The sequence below is a fragment of the Cebidichthys violaceus genome, unplaced genomic scaffold (assembly GCF_023349555.1).
Source record: "Cebidichthys violaceus isolate CVI_PGR_0920_01 unplaced genomic scaffold, fCebVio1.0.p SCAF_133, whole genome shotgun sequence".
In the NCBI taxonomy this organism is placed as follows: domain Eukaryota; kingdom Metazoa; phylum Chordata; class Actinopteri; order Perciformes; family Stichaeidae; genus Cebidichthys; species Cebidichthys violaceus.
Genome location: NW_027176300.1, coordinates 31,359 through 49,315, shown reverse-complemented (window position 1 = coordinate 49,315; position 17,957 = coordinate 31,359). Strand labels below are relative to the sequence as shown.

At 41.0% G+C, this 17,957-nt stretch overlaps 2 protein-coding genes across 2 annotated transcripts; one reads left to right on the top strand and one right to left on the bottom strand.

Annotated features, from left to right (window-relative positions):
- The first annotated feature begins 424 nt into the window (after positions 1 to 424).
- Positions 425 to 7,156, top strand: LOC137870692 (N-acylneuraminate cytidylyltransferase-like). Its single transcript, XM_068708102.1, has 8 exons — positions 425 to 782; positions 1,715 to 1,857; positions 2,027 to 2,182; positions 4,244 to 4,380; positions 4,580 to 4,674; positions 4,824 to 4,995; positions 5,083 to 5,248; positions 6,101 to 7,156. The coding sequence occupies exons 1-8, from the start codon at positions 568 to 570 to the stop codon at positions 6,313 to 6,315; spliced, it is 1,299 nt and encodes a 432-aa protein (XP_068564203.1). The 5' UTR covers positions 425 to 567; the 3' UTR covers positions 6,316 to 7,156.
- Positions 7,157 to 7,495: 339 nt separating this feature from the next.
- On the bottom strand, positions 7,496 to 16,399 carry LOC137870691 (E3 ubiquitin-protein ligase TRIM39). Its single transcript, XM_068708101.1, has 15 exons — positions 16,247 to 16,399; positions 13,347 to 13,488; positions 12,509 to 12,764; positions 11,569 to 11,783; positions 11,296 to 11,400; positions 10,970 to 11,065; positions 10,048 to 10,281; positions 9,825 to 9,972; positions 9,574 to 9,621; positions 9,318 to 9,344; positions 9,167 to 9,231; positions 8,876 to 8,986; positions 8,637 to 8,755; positions 7,763 to 7,859; positions 7,496 to 7,674 (listed from the first exon to the last, which is right to left on the bottom strand). The coding sequence occupies exons 2-15, from the start codon at positions 13,485 to 13,487 to the stop codon at positions 7,522 to 7,524; spliced, it is 1,815 nt and encodes a 604-aa protein (XP_068564202.1). The 5' UTR covers position 13,488; positions 16,247 to 16,399; the 3' UTR covers positions 7,496 to 7,521.
- Positions 16,400 to 17,957: the final 1,558 nt, after the last annotated feature.

Here is a 17,957-nt window from a genome sequence, read left to right as displayed (position 1 = left end):
TTACTACAGCTGTTGAACGTACGAAAAGAACGCGTAGCTGTCCTCGTGAATGCCCAAATGTTTAGTTTTTCATTACAAGGGTAAAACATTGAGTAATATATGTAACATATATAATGTTGGAGAACTATCAGCCATTTTTGAAATACAAACAATGTTGCCTTCTAATTTTTTTACCAATATTTTGTGTCATATGTTTTTTTTTTACGTTTAGTTCTTCTACAATACACACGTAAGCCATAAACAGGCTCCAACAACGAATATATATATATATTATCTAATTATATTAAATATATCAAAAGAAAATGTTTTGACATAGAAATAAAGAAGAAGAAGCAGTTAGGCATTCACGAGGACAGCTATGTGTTCTCTTGAAGAGGCGCTAAATGAAGCGACACACCGGAACTGCTTTCTCTGGTTTGTTTGGTTAACATACTGTCCATTACATCCACCGTCCCACAGACCCACAGACCCACCGCGTCAGCCCAAGTGCCACTGCTCTATAATTACCGTCGATCAGCGGCGCTCCACGGACATCCTTTTTTTTTTTTTTAGCCAAATTGAGTCGTTATGGCTTCCAGGAAAAGATGCTCAAACGGCGAGCAGGACGGACCTCTATCCGAACGTAAGCACCCGAGAGCGGACGGGAAGCGACACGTCGCTGCCTTGGTTCTGGCGAGGGGAGGAAGCAAAGGGATCCCCCTGAAAAACATCAAAATGTTAGCCGGGGTCCCGCTCCTCGGATGGGTGCTCAGGGCTGCAGTGGACTCCGACATGTTCGACAGGTAGAAACAATTGTTGCAGGATATGATATTGACACATATTGTACTTTAAACACTGCACGTGACTCACTTATATGCGTATTTATTTGTTCACATTTAGCCCTGATTCACATTGCATTATGGCCTCATAAAGACGTTATCCTTACGACACAAACTACTCCATATGTGTTCAGCTAATACGTCATTATGTAACCTGAATGACTGATACATTGTATCATTGTATTGATTTTATTTAAAACATGTGTTCTGTATAGAGGAACAAGATGAATTAGTATTAAAAACATAGTCATAAACAGGTCATTCATACTGAAATGATTAGTAAACTCAAAATGAATATCCAGCGATATTGATAATTGATTATTTGTCATTTATTAAGGGAAATATTGGCTGTTTTTGTCTCTGATGGAAGGATTTTATGCTTTTTTCTGCTTTATGTCATTGTGATATAATTTTTTGTTATAGAATGTTATTTGGACAAAATAAGCTTTTTATTTCATGAGGATTTGAGGTTTATGATGGCGTATTTTTCATCTTTTTTATTATTTATTTTTAATATTTTTATTTTTTTTATTATTTATTTTTAATCTCATCTCATCATCATTTATTTTAATTTTAGGAACCGAATGATGGTTTGAGATAGATTAATGTTGTTGTTTTCCTTCTACACTTTATTTATAAAGGCCTCATTAAAGGCGACCTACCCTGAATTTGTTGCATCTTAAAAGATGCAACAAATCTTAAAGAAACTTTAAGATAGTTTGAGTTAAACCTTTTATTTTCCTTCACGATTTAAATGAATCTGTAGAAGAAAAAGCTTAAAGATAAGAAAGAAAAACAAGTAAGACAAAGCATCAAAACATGAGTCAGACAGATAATGTTGAAGTAATCCCATGTGAAGAGATTACTACAGTGATGGCACACTTTCATTTCCTCAGTGTTTGGGTTTCGACTGACCATGACGAGATCGAGAAGGTGGCAAAATGCTGGGGCGCCCAGGTGCACCGCAGGAGCCTTGAAGTCTCCAAAGACTCTTCCTCGTCCCTGGAAACCATCCAAGAGTTTATCAGGCTCAACCCAGGTACGTCCCCCAACACCAGGATGTGTACCTGGACATCAGGCTCGGGTGGTGTAGTGATATCGCCACGACGTGTTTGATCAGTGGCAGGGCCGCTCAGAGCGGACGCAAAGCAGCTGTGTGACTATAGCGCACGTGACTTTGTTGACTTTGTTGACTTTGTTTTTCACAGCGATAGATGTGGTGTGCAACATCCAGGCTACCTCCCCGTGTCTCCACCCGTTCCATTTGAAGGAGGCCCTGGAGATGATCACGCAGCAGGGCTTTGATTCCGTCTTCTCCGTGGTCAGGAGACACCAGTTCCGCTGGCAGGAGGTCAAGAAAGGATGTAAGCCAACAAATAGTTCCACATTTCTTCAACAGCACAACACTTAATCTGAAAACTCACTTTACCTCTTTTTTTTGTATTTGTTTTTGCAGTGCTAGATGATATAGATTAGATTAGTACAAACATAACACAGGCTATACCTGGTAAAACAGGCGGCAACATCCGGCTCTAAAGAGTGAAGCCGATGCGGAAGTGTCTTAAATTTGCATTGTCTCTACTGACCAGCAGGGGGCGACTCCTGTGTTTGCAAAAAGAAGTCAGATTGTATAGAAGTCTAGTCTAAAATGACTCTACTTCTCTCTTGATTTATTCCCTCAGTAAACATTGTAAACATGAGTTTATGGTCTCAATCTCTAGTTTACAGTCTTCTTCAATACAGCATGATGTTCATTTAGTACATTATGGTCCATTTAGAGTCAAACAGACCATAAAGCAGGGTGTGCTTTAGGACGGGCTTACTGTGATTGACAGGTTGCTACCAGAGCCGTATCTCTAGCAGCACCTCCACAAAAAATCTTTTCATTGTGGTTGAAAGAAGTTTTTATTTACGGAGCAACTTGTTGCCTCCGTTCCTGTCATTCATATGTGGCATGTCTCCAACTTCTTATTCAAGCTTTGCTTGTTAGATTCACCGTCACGATACTAAGAAAATTGTTGACAGATAAGATAATCCTTCATTTGTCCCACAGCGGGGACATTTGCAGGATTACAGCAGCAAAGTGGGCGGTGCACCAAGAGACATCAGTAGAAAACAAAGCAAAAAAACAAAAGAAGTACAATAAATAATCAAACAGTAAAGGTATAATAAATAAGTAAACCGTTAAAAAAAAGAGCTACAAATACAATATAGTCAGCTTGAGTGATTGAATACACACAAAAAGGTAACTCCTAACCAGTAAAACCCATTGTTGGGACTTCACCATGTGGTTGGAACAAAGGGAGTTGGGTCTACATGGTTCAACAGCCTGATTTTGATTAAAATCACACCAAGCCCCACCAGATGTTAAATCTCACCTACGTGTGATTTTTGGTCCAAACTCATGACTAAGGTGTCATTGGACGAGGGCTCTGTGGCATCACTGAGACTATAAAAACCTGTGTTACCTCCAGCTCTGTGCCATCCCACGCGAATCGATTCGCATGAAAGGGGACGCGCACAACGTTGTCGCTATTAAGAAAACCTAGGAATAGTTCTACATTAGCTGGACGAACAATAGACTGTTTTGGACCCTGAAAGAGAAGCGGCCCCGTAACTCTGCTAACTTTAACCTGCAGAAGGAAGAAGCCCATTCTTCAGAGGCAAATGTCGACTTTAACGGGAAGAGAACTTGTACTTCTCTTCCCGTGAAAGTCGACATTTGCCGGTCGTGGGGAAGAAAAAAATCCCCGCTGCCATATGGAGGATTTATCGCCGCACAGCTTGAAGCTCCGGATCCCGAATTTAATGAAGAAATTCAAAGAAACGCATTGACCGCCACAAAGTCATCTCAGAGTAAGAGGCTTGTGTCTGGGCAGAGATAGGTCATAGTGTGTTTGTTACCTTGTTTTGTTTTGTTTTACCTTACTGTACTGTTAAGTGTTATTGTGTATGTTTACGAACTTCAGAGTTCCGTTAGTGCTGCTATAATAGTGTTGTGGTAAGATCTGTCACCACGAGTAAGGTTGGGAACTGTAACTATCAGTTAAAAGACCAAAATCGCGGCTGGCCGAATCTGACTTCGCCAGTCGGGTTTCTGTGTGATGGAGAAACAGTTCCTGTATTTTACTGTGGCGGTGAGGATCTGCCTTGTTTTGAGTGTTCCTTTTTTCCTCGTTGAAGTGAACGATTCGAGAAGTTTTGGTTGTACTGGAAAGTAAAAAAGAAGTTAAAAAATATATATATTTAAGTAAATGTTGGATTACAATTTTTGCAGCTGTCATTGTATTTATGTAAATATAAATCTACACATTTGGGATCATTTTTATAGAAGGCTATTCTACGAGTTCACACATCGCTCTTGCATTTTGCAACATGTCTTGTCGAACAGACCTTTTTTAACCCTTAATCTGCCTTCCTTCTAGCTGGGGAGGTTACCAAGCCAATCAATCTGGACCCGGCCCACCGTCCACGCCGTCAGGACTGGGATGGAGAGCTGTGTGAGAACGGCTCGTTTTACTTCACCACTAAAGACTCCTTAGTGAATGAGGGACTTCTGCAGGTAACTGACGTGACCGATGTTGACTAGAATTTAATACCAGTATTACACGTCCAAGCTATTTCCCGACTATGACTTGCTTTAACGAATTCTGTTTTGATTATAAAATGGAAAATTGTCAAATATCTCTTCTGTGAGGCTTTGCGAAAAAGCTGTAACTTGCCTTCTTTCATGTTATATTTTTTTGCTTCCGTCTCTCCAGGGCGGTAAGGTAGCGTACTACGAGATGCTGCCAGAGTTCAGCGTGGACATCGATGTGGACATCGACTGGCCTGTGGCAGAACAGAGGGTTCTTCGGTGAGACACACGAACCCCAGTTATCTTCATACAGTCATGCATATAGATTTTGCAAAGTATACTTGCTATGTCGTCTTTCAGCGAAAAGTCAGACCTGAGTCGATCATTTCTTTTCCCGCTCTTTATCCAATCCGTGCTTCTTTCTTCAGGTATGGCTACTTCGGTCGGGCCACGCCAGAGGTGGTTCGTCTGATGTTTTGCAATGTTTCCGGATGCTTAACGGAAGGAAGGATCTTATTGTACAAGTCCGGAGAAGAGATGGTGTCTATTAATATCAGAGACTCCACGGGCATCCGCATGCTGCAGAAAGAAGCAATGGAGGTTGGAACCATTCTAAACTCTAAAAAGCACCAGTGAGTCGGCTCATGTCATGAGGCCACACACTACCTTCTGTCTTGGCTCCACCAGGTTGTGCTGTTGACGTCCAAGCTGGACTCCGTGACCCAGTCGTTGGCTGACAAACTAGCCGAGAGGACTGGCTGCAAGGTGATCTCGGTGGGAGAGGAGCCCCTGAATGACCTGAGGCCGATGGTGGAGCAGAGGAAGCTGGGTTGGAAGGATGTGGCGTACATGGGTAAAGCCTTTTTAAGTAGTCGTGATTAATCATTTCATCAACAGAAAACTCACTCCCAATCTTTTAGATTATTGGTAAATTTTTGACTTTATAATCTTACAAATTGTCACGTTTTTTAGGATAAATTTATGACTTTATAACCTTCCAAATTGGCAAGTTTTTTATGGTAAATCTATGACTTTATAATCTTACAAATTGGCAAGTTTTTTTATGGTAAATTTGTGACTTTATAATCTTCCAAATTGGCAAGTTTTTTTACAGTAAATTTGTGAGTTTATAATCTTCCAAATTGGCAAGTTTTTTATGGTAAATTTGTGACTATAATCTTCCAAATTAGCAAGTTTCTATGGTAAATTTGTGACTATAATTTCACAAATTGGCAAGTTTTTTATGGTAAATTTGTGACTTTATAATCTTACAAATTGGCAAGTTTTTTATGGTAAATTTGTGACTTTATAATCTTCCAAATTGGCACGTTTTTATGGTAAATTTATGACTTTATAATCTTACAAATTGGCAAGTTCTTTCTTTTAAATTTACCACTTTAATCTCAGATAATATCCAAGTTTATTGTCATAATGTTGTGCTCTGAATATTGCCCCCAACCCCCGGCTTCGTAATTCTTTTTTTTAATCTACAGAGGCTCTAATACATCATCGTAGCTAAAACTGGTTTAGTAATCCAAAAATATTTCAGCAGAAACTTTAATTTCTTGGATTGCAAAGATAAACCAGTGCCATCTAGTGGTGTGGATTTATTTTGATCCTCATGCAACAAGCCTTAATCAATAATGGGCCTTAATATTCATATGTGATGTTTATTTATTTGTCTTTCCACCTTGCCACCTCTCAGGTAGCGACACACAGGATATCAGCTGTCTGAACCTGGCGGGTTTAAGTGCGGTGCCAAGAGACGCGCCGGTGGCCGTCATCAATGCTGCAAAGTACACCTGCCACAGTGCTGGGGGAATGGGAGCCATGAGGGAGTTTGCTGAGCACATTCTCCTGCAAAAAGAAAAAGCAAAGTCGCAGATGGAGCAGCACCGCATCGACCGCAAAAACTTTTGATTCTGAATGTGAATCAACAGAAAAGGCGTCAGGGTGTGTAGTTCAGGCACAAATACCCAATCAAGTCTTGCTCTCTTCTCTGCTACAAAAAGTGAGATTATTGTCCATGCTTTTCAAAAGTTTTACGAAAATGAAGGACCTTTGGTCATACTGCGAAAATTACGACAGAATCTGAAGTTATCCAAACTTTTTACTGATTGTACCTGGAGCTTGAGTTCTTACAGGTACAATCTTTGTTGTTGTAATTCTGCCAAAGTAGTTCCCCATAATATTTTAAGATACGACGTTATGAAACAGAAAACTGAATGCTTTTATTATAGATATTATTAGAGATACAGTTGTTATAGAGTATGTTATAGATACCAAAATATGTTCAATGTTCATATATATGTGTGTATATATATGTGTATATATATATATATATATATATATATATATATATATATATACACACACACACACACATATATATGTGTATATATATATATATATATATATATATATCACGTTTTCTGTGCTCTTTCTATATGTTTACATTAAATCTTGGCCCTGTCATGTTGTATGTACCCCCTTGTTTGTTATATCACAGGCAATAGTTAGTGAGAGGCGCCCCGTCCAGGCCACTGATCCAGGCCAGTGCAGCAGGCCTTCGCCGCCCCAGAACAGTGGGAGTACGGCGAGTATAAAGTAAACTTTATACTTTATACTCACCGTTACCCTAACCCTAACCTTCTTTTCTTTCTTATGCATGTACGACCGAACATTTTTCTTTACAGGGGTTGTACAAAGTTAATAAATCGTATTGGGCAACTCCTGCTTCTGTACAAATACTCCAGGAAAATGTGACTATTACTTTAACTGGGTCTGCAATTGTTTGTCATGATCTGCTGATTTTTTGATGAGTCAATGAACAGTTTAGGCTTTTAAAATGTCTGTCACAGTTTCCTCTGAAGCTCAATATGGAAATAATGAACACAGTCACTGCAAGAATAATACGATTGTTTTTAATAAATGACAAGCAAATCAATTAAAATACAAATGTCTCACCTGTATTTCTAAACTATTCACAGTCGGACAACAAGAAAACGTTATTTATATTTATATATATAACGAGTATTTATATCCAAAAAAATATGAACAGTTTTGCAGTGCAACTAAAAGCGAAAAAAAAGAAGACGAAACACAGAACTTCCAGGTGTTGTTCTGTCACTCTGTCCAGTTTACCGGAGTGATAACTAGCGGCGCGTCGTTCTTCCCAGATTTATTAGTACAGGGGCTGAAGAACGGGAAGATGCATTCACTGAAAGTGTCATTGAAAGTGTAGATGTGAAGTTTAGCATCAACATTGTAGAAAGACACCTGCAGAGCCAAGAGGACACAGTATTTAAAAAAAACAAAAAACAGAAGCCAACATACGTCAATGTTAAATGTGTTTCCTATACTGCACCTGTCCTTTCTCAAAGTCCACAAATATCCCAATCTTTTGTGGTCGGAGGTTCAGATGGACGTCTGTGGAGGGTTCGCTTCGAAAGGCGTACTTTTTCCTGAGGACAATTGATTACCAGAAAGGAAAAAGACAATTAAATGAAAGGAAAAGCAGGAGAAAGTGGAGTATTAAAACCATTTTCTCTAACACGTATGTTTCAGTACAATATCTATATTGATTTATTGATCTTTCTACAATATTCTAATGGATTAAGATAAACTGACTCCAAGGACATAAATTATGTTTGGATGCTGGGAAGATTAAAGCTGTGTTAGTTAACCTTTTAGCCACTTGAGGGCAGCAGAACAAACCGTAAACTCCACAGTGGCACGTTGACGCCGACACAGATCATAGGTTGTATACAAGAAGTGGACGTCGTCACAGTGAAGTCACCTATTGGTTTGTGGACTGCGGGTTCTCACTTCTATACAACTGAACTTCTATTTGTTTCAGAACAAGGAGTTTCAGAGGAGTCTCCCCCTGATTGAGGTTTATCGCTCTTCAACACTGGCTTTACTTTTCAGCCCCGGAGTTTGTTGTTTCTAACGTGTAAGGAAATAGTTACTTAAGTACACATCCAGCAGTTACAGAACGAGATTACCATTTATTTGGAGTCATGATTATGTTCACCTGATGAATGCAAGTCTCATATTCATTCATTTTTAGCTCTGTTTTTGGTCTCCACCAGCGTCTGAGGGAAATATGTGGCTCTTTAGCTGCTAAATGCTGTCATATGTTCGCTAGCTAACTGCTAACTTTGTTTGTCTACTGTTTGGTGCTGGACAGGTAAGTGTACAGTGAGGGTTTTGGGGTTTTTCTTTTGCTGAAAACTCACCTGTCTCTCAGACTGAGGAACCAGTATCCATTGCTCGGGGTAACTTCAATCTTCCCCTTCCTGTTGATTGATTGTCTGGCAACTCCAAGATCCCAGTCCGTCTTCCCGCCCACCTCCACCTGATCACAGGAAGTATAGGACATTAATAAGCAACCAAACACTGAAACATAAAAAAAGGCTGGAAGGACATGGGTGTAAATATTTGACTGCAAAATTATTATTTCAAATAATGCTCTCACCTCCCAGTAGTGTCTCCCAGAGGAGATCGCCTCCCTCCCTGTGGCACAGACGACTCTGTCAAACCTCTCCGGGTTGTCTGGAAGCGCCTGGTGTCGATCTCCACACCTCACCTGCAGAAACACACAAAGTTTATCAATGCCCAACTTTATCGGCACGACAGAATAACCGGTACAGACGGCCAGTACGGTACTCTGCCGTCCGCCGAAATTCACAAATGTAACGCTAAAAAAAGAAATCAGCTCTTGATCGTTCATTAACTTGTGATTTAAGTATTCGACAGGTCGTCTCACACTCTTCAAGTCCTCCGACAGAATCAGTCTGGGATGAGCGGTGTTGCCGTCCAGCGTCACGTCCACTGCGTTGAAGGAAGACGAAAACTGTGATATACATTTTATTTATGTGATCGTGTCTGCAAGATGTGTCCATAATGCTGCTTTGTACCTGCATACTCCTCAACCCTCCTCATCCCTGCAGAAAAACAGGACAAAATGTTGTTAAAATAAATGTACAATGCGCTGTATAGATTTTTATTATTAGGATACCTACCTTAACTTGTTAAGGTAGGATGGACAGAGTCATTCAGTGGTTTGTATTTGAAAAACTTTAAAGGTGGTTGGCTAATATCATTCACTGGTTTATGTACTGTATTAGCCTTTATGTTGAACCTATTTAAGGTGGAGCGGGAGTGGACACTCACTGGGCTGATATCGGACCGGACTGGGAGCCAGTACTGAGGCGGGAAATCCTGGAGAGGAACAATTAAGGAGCTGAACTTACTGAACTCCACCACCAGACAGCAGTATATCCGTTTCTTTTGACTCTGTACTCTGTAATACCGACCGGCTTTTTCAATGTTTCCACAGATTCAGTGCTTCAGAGTAAAACCTGACTGTCTTCATTGTTTTTTTATCTTTGGAATCAAGCGTTGTGTTTTGCATTCATTCCTACCCGTGTCTGCGATTTTCAACAGCTCTTCCTGGAACCTCTCCACCACAGCTGCCAGCGACCTGTAAATGGTCCCTGTTCCCAGTTCACAGTTCACCGACACCCCAGACCAGTCTTTGGCAGGTGGAGGACTGGAGAGGATGGGGAACGTCTGGAACAAAAGAACGGATTTCAAATAACCCAGGTATGCTATAAGTCAGTATAGCCTCATTAGATCTTCCCCAACCTTGATACAGTGCATGTAGTCATCTGATTGGGCGAGCTCGACGAGGGCGCTTTCCCTCCGCCGCAGTTCTTCAACCTCCAGCTCCAGCTGTCGTATCATGGCGTCGGCCTGGTGCATGGCCGCCCTCCGGCTCATCTCCATCACCTCCATCAGCTCCGCCTGGGAGCGCTCGATGGCCGACACCAGGTCAGAAAACAGGCAAACGCTGCCCGCCGTCTCTCGCTCCACCACCAACTGAGGAGAAAAGGAGTCTGTGATTTAAAACATCTTTGTTACAGTTACATTTTTTAAGGTGTAATCCCCAAAACAGATGGCAATGTGCAGCCAAAGGTCAGATAAATGAACACAAACAGTTTGGTAAAAGCCTGAAAAGCTGTTTAGTCCTCCTAAAGTGTGAGCCTAAAGCCTGAGATCTGAGATTTGCTTCTCTGTAATTGTTGTGCATATGACCATAAATTACTTGAAACTTGAAGAACCTGAATATTTGGTGACTCCTATAAAATCCTTCCTTTCAAAACTTTGAAAACCTCATGAATACATCTGAACATTTGGTTAAAATGATTTAAGAAATATGGAAAAATATACCCCAAATTAGGGAATTAAAACCTTGAAATTTGAAAATATATAATTATCATGAAACTAAATTTAGGTAAAACATTGTGATTTTGGGTGGAACCTCAAAATTTTAGGTAAAACCCTGAAAAGTTAGAAATACACCTAAATCTTTACATGAATACAGAAAAAGTAGAATAAAACCCTGAAACGTTGTGGGGGGGGAAACCAAACGTTAGCAAAAAAAACAAGTCGTTTTTCACCTGATGCTGTGTTTAAAAGCTGATAAAGGGATGACGGGATGACGGGAGGATTTACAGGTTTTGCCACACAGCTTGGGTATTTACAGGAATGTGTTTGTGTGTTTCACCTCCAGCTCAGTCGCTGACAGTTTGATCTCCTCGATCTTCCTGATTCTCCGTCTGATCATTTCCTGGACCTCCTGCTCCGACACACTCAGCTGGTCCTGCGCACACACACAGAAAATACATTTTGCAAGCCGAGTTAATAAAAACAGGTATGTGACGTGGATTTACTTTTAGACACTTGTGATTTGATCGCAGTTCTGAATTGATGCACCAGTATTTAACTCTAGGCTTTGTAACAGCTTGTGCTTTGTTGTCATTAGCCGTTGTTCTCTCCCAAACTCCCCAAAGTCTGTGTTATTCACTTCAAACGTCATTCTGGTTTTCCCACCTTGGTTTCCATCCACTCGGCTTCCAGAGTCACAGTGTCGTGATCGTGATGGTCCCCGGTCTCACATTCAGGACAGATGCATACTCGATCAGTCCTACAGTAAATCTGAAATCAGTGAGAGAGCGTTGCCGTATCAAGCCTTAAATCTGTCACAAAAATATAAACCGCTGCATGTTTTCGACCACTCTTCTTGTTCCTTAGCACAATTGGCTTTCTTTGAAAGCCTGAAAATCAAAGACAGATGGTTTAAATGTATAGATAAAAGTACTGTACCACTAATCCTCTGTGGTGGATCTCGCAGACAGGGAGCTGTCGAGCTGTCGAGCTGGTTGCAGCCCCACTCATGGTGAACCTCCTCCGGCCTTTGGAGTAAGGGGGCATTGGAGGAGGAAAAGGTCCGGAGGGGTTCGTCAGGGCGGCGATCGGACTGTCGTTTGGTACCGAAGAAGCCAGTGAGGTTGTGACCGGCGTCGTCAGGATGGACACACCTTCCAAGGTAGACGATACAGGAATTGAGAGATAAAATCAAGGAAGCTGTGTACCTTTTTATTTTACTGAGCTTCCTTAATACTTTAACAATTTCTTTTGCAATGTTGGTCGGTCAGCCAGTTATTAGACCACTTTAGTCAGGATGAAACACTCAACACACAACATACTAAACTATGGTGAGCATTGCAAACAAGACTATGTTTAGCAGGAAGGTTACAGAAAGGTGGGACAGGATAAAAGGTGCAGCTAAGCCCCGCCCCCCGCGGCAACTTCCTCAAGCTGTCAGAGCGACGTTACCATGGGGCACACACTGTCACTAGCTGCACTTCCTGAAAAAAACCGTTACAACTGCATTTCGTTGTGCATTCCTGTGTTGCATAATGACAATAAATGATCCACGAATGAGGTCTTTATTCATTGCTACAATCACTAAAAAGCAAAAGCAGCATATGTATACAGTAAGGATACCTTCAGTAGCCAGCGTAGCATAGAAATGCTAATGCTAGTTTAATGATGTGCTATCATACTCTGCTAATGTTAGCTCCACAGGTTGTTACGTAGAAACATAATTTTTGCTTTGTTTGTTTAACGTCACTGTATGTATATATATCTTAAAAGATATATTGACTGGTAATGATGTAGTTTGTGAGAGCAACACTGACTGATTCATATCTAAAATGAACTAAAACCCTTGTAGGCTAACACCATAATTCACCTGTCTTACCTTGGGTCTCACAGGGCATCGTCGGTGATAGTTGTAGCGGAGGTCGAGGCAGCTTCTTCTTCAATTCATCAATTAAATCATCTGCTATGCCTCCTTCCCTTCCTCCTCCTCCTCCTCCTCCTCCTCTTCCCCCTCTCTTCTCGTTCCCCTCTGCTGTCATGGATCTGAACTGATCGGTAATCTCTCGCAGCGTCCTGTTGATCTGGAGGTCTGGTCGCTTCTGGAAGGTCTTCTTACACAGAGGACACTGGTACACCTGGGAGAGGATGGATGGATGGATGAGAGGAGCGGAAAAAAACAAACCAAAGACGATAATAAAGTCAGCGGAAAGAAGGAAGCAAGGGCAGAAAACTAGAATGACTGCCTCAAGTTCCCAAGTTTCCAAGTGCCTCTCTTTCTAAATAAAAACAAAGATGGCAGCCAGGAACTGGTGGGCTGTTGGCTTTTCAGATTCTTCAAAGAGGAGTCCTTTTTTTTCCCCCAAACATCGCCGGCTAATTATATCGCAGAGAAAACGGTGGTGACCGCCGTGACCCAAGATGTGTGCTAGTACACGATCGGCACAAATCGAGGCTACTATGGTTACATGAAGTCCCACCACACACTTACAGGAAATAAACAAGCAACACAAAAACAGTGCACACAAGAACGACAACGGACGAAACAAAAGGAAGGGAAGAAGAAGGTGGAGGAATGAAAGGAAGGAAAACAATGGGTGGACAAGGACTGATGGAAGGAAAGACGACAGGAGGGAAAGACAGAAAGACAGATGGAAGATAGATAAATATAACCTTCATACATATCTTGAATGACTTCCATGCGTCACACACTCACGGACCTTAGATCCGTCCCAGTATCTGCTGATGCAGGCCATGCAGAAGCTGTGTCCGCACGGCGTGGACGAAGGGTTGGTGAACACGTCGAGGCAGATTGAGCACAGGAACTGCTCGTCTGACAGAAAGCTTCCACATAAGGACATCCTGCGGACAGCGAGGGAGTAATATGCAGTTGAATCAATACAGACCAGTCAGACATAAGTCAGAACAAAAAGCAAGTTGGGTTTTTAGAAAGGCCCTTTGAAGAAACAATCTTTGATCTTTGTTCCCAATTGATCTTGTTACTGTCATCCCCTGCTGTTGGCCTTAAGAGGCTGAAGACTAAGTTCCTCGGTACTTCATTGTGTTTTCTCCACTGCAACGGCATCCAAGAGTGCACCTTATCATGTTTTATCTACCATAGGGGCATCCAAGAGGACTGTTTGTTCGAACATGGGGGTAACTCTGTTCTAAGGGCCATCAGAAGGGGACTCCTCTGGTTACAAAAAGAAGTCTGATTGTAGAGAAGTCTACTTCTCTCTTGATTTATTCCCTCAGTAAACATTGTAAACATGAGTTTATGGTCTCAATCTCTAGTTTCAAGTCTTCAATACAGCATGATGTTCATTTAGTAGCATTGTCCGGTCTGGGAGTTGTCCGTGATTTCATCTTACAACTTTAACCCTTTCACAGTGTGCTTTCAGTTCATGAAAGTTCATTGTAAAAAAAAAACAAAGATGGCAACGGACAAAATGTCAAACTGCAGAACGAGCAGATTGCAGTGAAACGTCTCTCGAGCATTAACCTCGGGACGAACGTCACACGTTTTTACCACGCCACTGGTAAGGCTTTAAATACAGACAATTTGTGTCCCGTTTGTCCAACAGTTCTGGTAATGCGACAGCCGTTTGATCCTTTAGGTGGAAACGGTTACATAACAAGCAGTTTATCTTTTGTAATTTGGAACAAGCAATGCAATCAAAGCAATGTTAAAATGTAGGGGAATGTGTGTGCTTTACATTAAAAGGAAGGCAGAGGGAAAGCTTAAATTCTGAGCGATAAATGGCGACATTATGTAACACGAACACAAATCACCTGTCCTCATAAATCAGATTAGGACGGTCAAAAGACTTTAGGAATGAAGTGGGGCAAGATTCTGTCCTGTTTTTTCACATTCAGTACATAAAAACACTCACATACTCGTTTTAAATGTTACAGCGACACTTTTTAAAGCCAGCTGGATCATTTTGTTGGATTATTTCCACGGTGCCGAGTAGGTTTTTGTGCGGCCCAGATGCTCGGTTAGTTCATTCTCAGTGACAGCTGAAACAATACAGATAAAACCGTCCTCCTCCTCTCTTCCTCTACGGTCATGTGGTACCTACACAATTGGAGTTACCAAGTTGACTTCACAGAATGAAGACGCGTTGTTGCTGGTGGGCAGCGCCAAAGATGATACTGTTGAAAACTCGCCTTGATTGGCCATGAATCCCCATACAAGTTTACGTAGACAACCAGATACAAATATGGTATAACTATGGTGTAACTGGTATAAAATACAAAACTAGAGACTTGGATTTTTGTGGTCATGTCATTAGCACAACCAGGCAACACAACAGCTCTTTTGCACGTTTATGTCACAAAGCAAAATACACAAAATATATGTTTACATTTAGCTAGCATTATTTTGGTGAGACAGGACAACTAGTTCCGTTACATTGCAGTCTCATTAGTTTGACATATGTCGGCGAGCATTAGCCGTCTTTCCGTTAAATAGCTAGCTAACAAACAGTTTACGTTAGCGGTTAGCCCTCAGTCGAAAACGCAACGGCAAAAGTCAATACAATATTGCAGATACGTACGATTATGTTTTAAACAAATGTTAGCTAATGTTAGTTTTCACAATCGCTTGTTGTTGTGATTGTGGGGGACGGGGAGCAACCGTTTTCCCTACAAAATGTATGGCATACCGGAGCGAACACACACCCCCCCCATCCCCAATCTGGATCAATCTATCTGGAGTTAATCTTTCAAAAAGCACCAAAGCAGGCTGCATTCACAAAGATAGAACAATCCATAAGCAATAGGTGTGAGTATATAACCATAAAAGTGTGTTATAAGCTATTTTGACGTCATGCTTGCATCTTTTTTACTTTGTCAAAATGTCAGTCTTAGATTAACATGACAGACTTTCACACAAACCGGCCTCAAGCATGACTTCGCAACTTGTAGCTTTGAGCTTCATTACCTTTAAGGAAGTTGGTTTGCAGCCAACACATCACAAAGAAAAAGAAACCAGCTATTAAAAGACTACATCACACACAACATAAATGTCAGTACATTCCTGCCAACTAACTACAAGCAACAAGATGTTATTCAATTCAAGAACAAATGATTTGACTGAAGTACACGTGTAAACACTCTTACTTTGAACGGTGTTCTAAAAACAACACTTTATCTCACTGTTTAATCTCTTAAACTCTTGATTTTGTTTCCCCCACCTTTCTCCAAAAAATTCTAAGGGAAACTTACATTTTTTTTTCCAATTCTCCTAAAGTATCTTCGTAAAATTCTGGTTTCCCAGCTTGAATAAAAAATTTAATTCAATGGGTTTAAACCAAACAACACCAAACAGTCAATCCACCAAGAGAAAAAATATATTTCTAAATGAATCAAGCACAAACTGCTTTTCTCCGTTTTGTTTAAGCGTAAACTGAATATGGCGATAGGTCAGACAAAACAAAACATTAAAATGACTGTTTGTTGTAGCCCCAACTTTAGTTAACAATACAAATTGCATGACTTTTGACATTAAAGACCTAGAGTGGTGGAAGAGATCAGATCGGTTTCCGTCCGTTGTGAATAAACGCTGTTTCTTGAGCTATAACCATTAAACGTGAAATAAAAGAGTAAAGGTTGATACCTTTCCTGTTGGTCGGTCTGATTTCAAAATAGATCCAAAACACTCCAAAAATGCACAAACTCTTTTTTTCCTGTCCGTTGTGTTTGATCTTTACAGGTCGTATCGTGTTTCACACTTACAAAGTGCGTTTCCTTCTCATACTGTGACATATAAAAAGGTGTGTGCGTGTTTATCTGTGTGTGTGTGAGGGAAAGGAAAATCACACCACGCCCACTCACCTGTCTATGTTTGGCAGGTAAATGTGGCAGAACTGGTTAAGGTACTATTTGTAGGACTAATGGTAGCAGTTTCTGCCCTCAACCTCATTTCCTTTATTTATGTTTCTCTTGCCTCTGGCATGTTTAAAAATACATTCTTTAGCAATGAAAACACTTCCACCAACACCTACTTGTGTACACAAAATTATTGTTGAGACTTGATATGAGGAATAAAATGTTCTAAAACAAAACACTGCATTAAAGGTGATCTAATTAGTATTTTAATTTTTTCAACTCTTTTAGCATCTTTCAGCTCATTGTTTTGGTTTTACGGGCCACAACTTTACTGTTGTTAACTCAGAAAAACTAAAAGGAAAGTCTTGGCCCGGATATCCACTGGCAACACTGGAACCCTAGAAATATAGCCCTTTGCCCCGAGGGGCTTATCCGCCTTCTAACCGATAGCTGATGGGTTGCAAGATTGGGAAAAAACGTCATGGTTTGGCTTTAAATAAGTACGCTTGTCACTTAACCCAACGACAGACACAACGGACATGATGCTCAGTGGCGTAGCATCACGTGACCGAGTGTTGTCAGTGAAAATCACTCAACTTTTGGCGTCACACACGACACTTACACAGGTCTACTGAGTGAAAGTCCTGGGTTTGTTTGTTTGCCATTCCAGGATTTCTGTCTGGCCAAACGTCGGTATTTGATTTGATTGGGAGGAAGACCAGACTGGAAAGCAACAATGCCCTGTATTTGCTCCACCCTGCAGTTAATTACCGACATTAACCTTCACGACAATAACTTCACTACAGCTCTGCGTAGCTCGGTGATGTCATGAAGAATAAAATTAGCTCCTCATTTAGGGGGAATCCTAGCTTCCTTTCAAATCACGGTCTTGTGTGTACTTTTCTGTGTCGTTTGTTGGCTTTCGCCATGAATACGTGCGTTTTGATCTGTCAGGCATCTCACATTCCTTTCAGCAAATGATGCGCTCTCTCCAAAGAGAGATAAGCTCGATTCTCAGACAGCGTGTACCCAGAGACGATGCTGTTTGTTTTTTAACAAAACATTGTATGAAGCAATTGTCATGCAAATGATTCAGCTTCAAAGTAATCACAACCTCTGGCACATGCAAACAGCTTTTGCAAGAAAAGTAGTGACAAAGGTCAGCGTTGTCACTGCCGTGCAGTCAAAATGATTTATGTAGCATTTGAGGTAGCATCATTTTCTCAGCCCCGTAAAGAAACTCTTAATCACGTAATTCTAAATCAATAAATCTCAAAAATAGTTTTAATAAAACTTTATTTCTTGATTGATTTACAGATGTGCGATCAAACTGTGATTATGCAGCCCGTTCTCACTCCCAACTTGTCAAAAAATGTCAGGAAATACGGTCAGTGGCCTACAAGTCAACGCGCTATGTGGCCGTGGTCATGGCAGGATATAGGAGGAAGTGAGCACTTAGTACAAAGATCAATTAAGTCCGCATTGGCAGGAGGTCAGGG

Excerpts from the sequence above, each read along its gene's own strand:
- LOC137870692 (XM_068708102.1), top strand. The coding sequence starts at position 568 with ATGGCTTCCAGGAAAAGATGCTCAAACGGCGAGCAGGACGGACCTCTA. Across the intron at positions 4,381-4,579 it reads TGAATGAGGGACTTCTGCAG|GGCGGTAAGGTAGCGTACTA; the intron begins GTAACTGACGTG and ends CCGTCTCTCCAG. Across the intron at positions 5,249-6,100 it reads GAAGGATGTGGCGTACATGG|GTAGCGACACACAGGATATC; the intron begins GTAAAGCCTTTT and ends GCCACCTCTCAG.
- LOC137870691 (XM_068708101.1), bottom strand. The coding sequence starts at position 13,487 with ATGTCCTTATGTGGAAGCTTTCTGTCAGACGAGCAGTTCCTGTGCTCA. Across the intron at positions 11,784-12,508 it reads GATGCCCTGTGAGACCCAAG|GTGTGTCCATCCTGACGACG; the intron begins GTAAGACAGGTG and ends CTACCTTGGAAG. Across the intron at positions 11,066-11,295 it reads CCGAGTGGATGGAAACCAAG|GACCAGCTGAGTGTGTCGGA; the intron begins GTGGGAAAACCA and ends GTGTGTGCGCAG.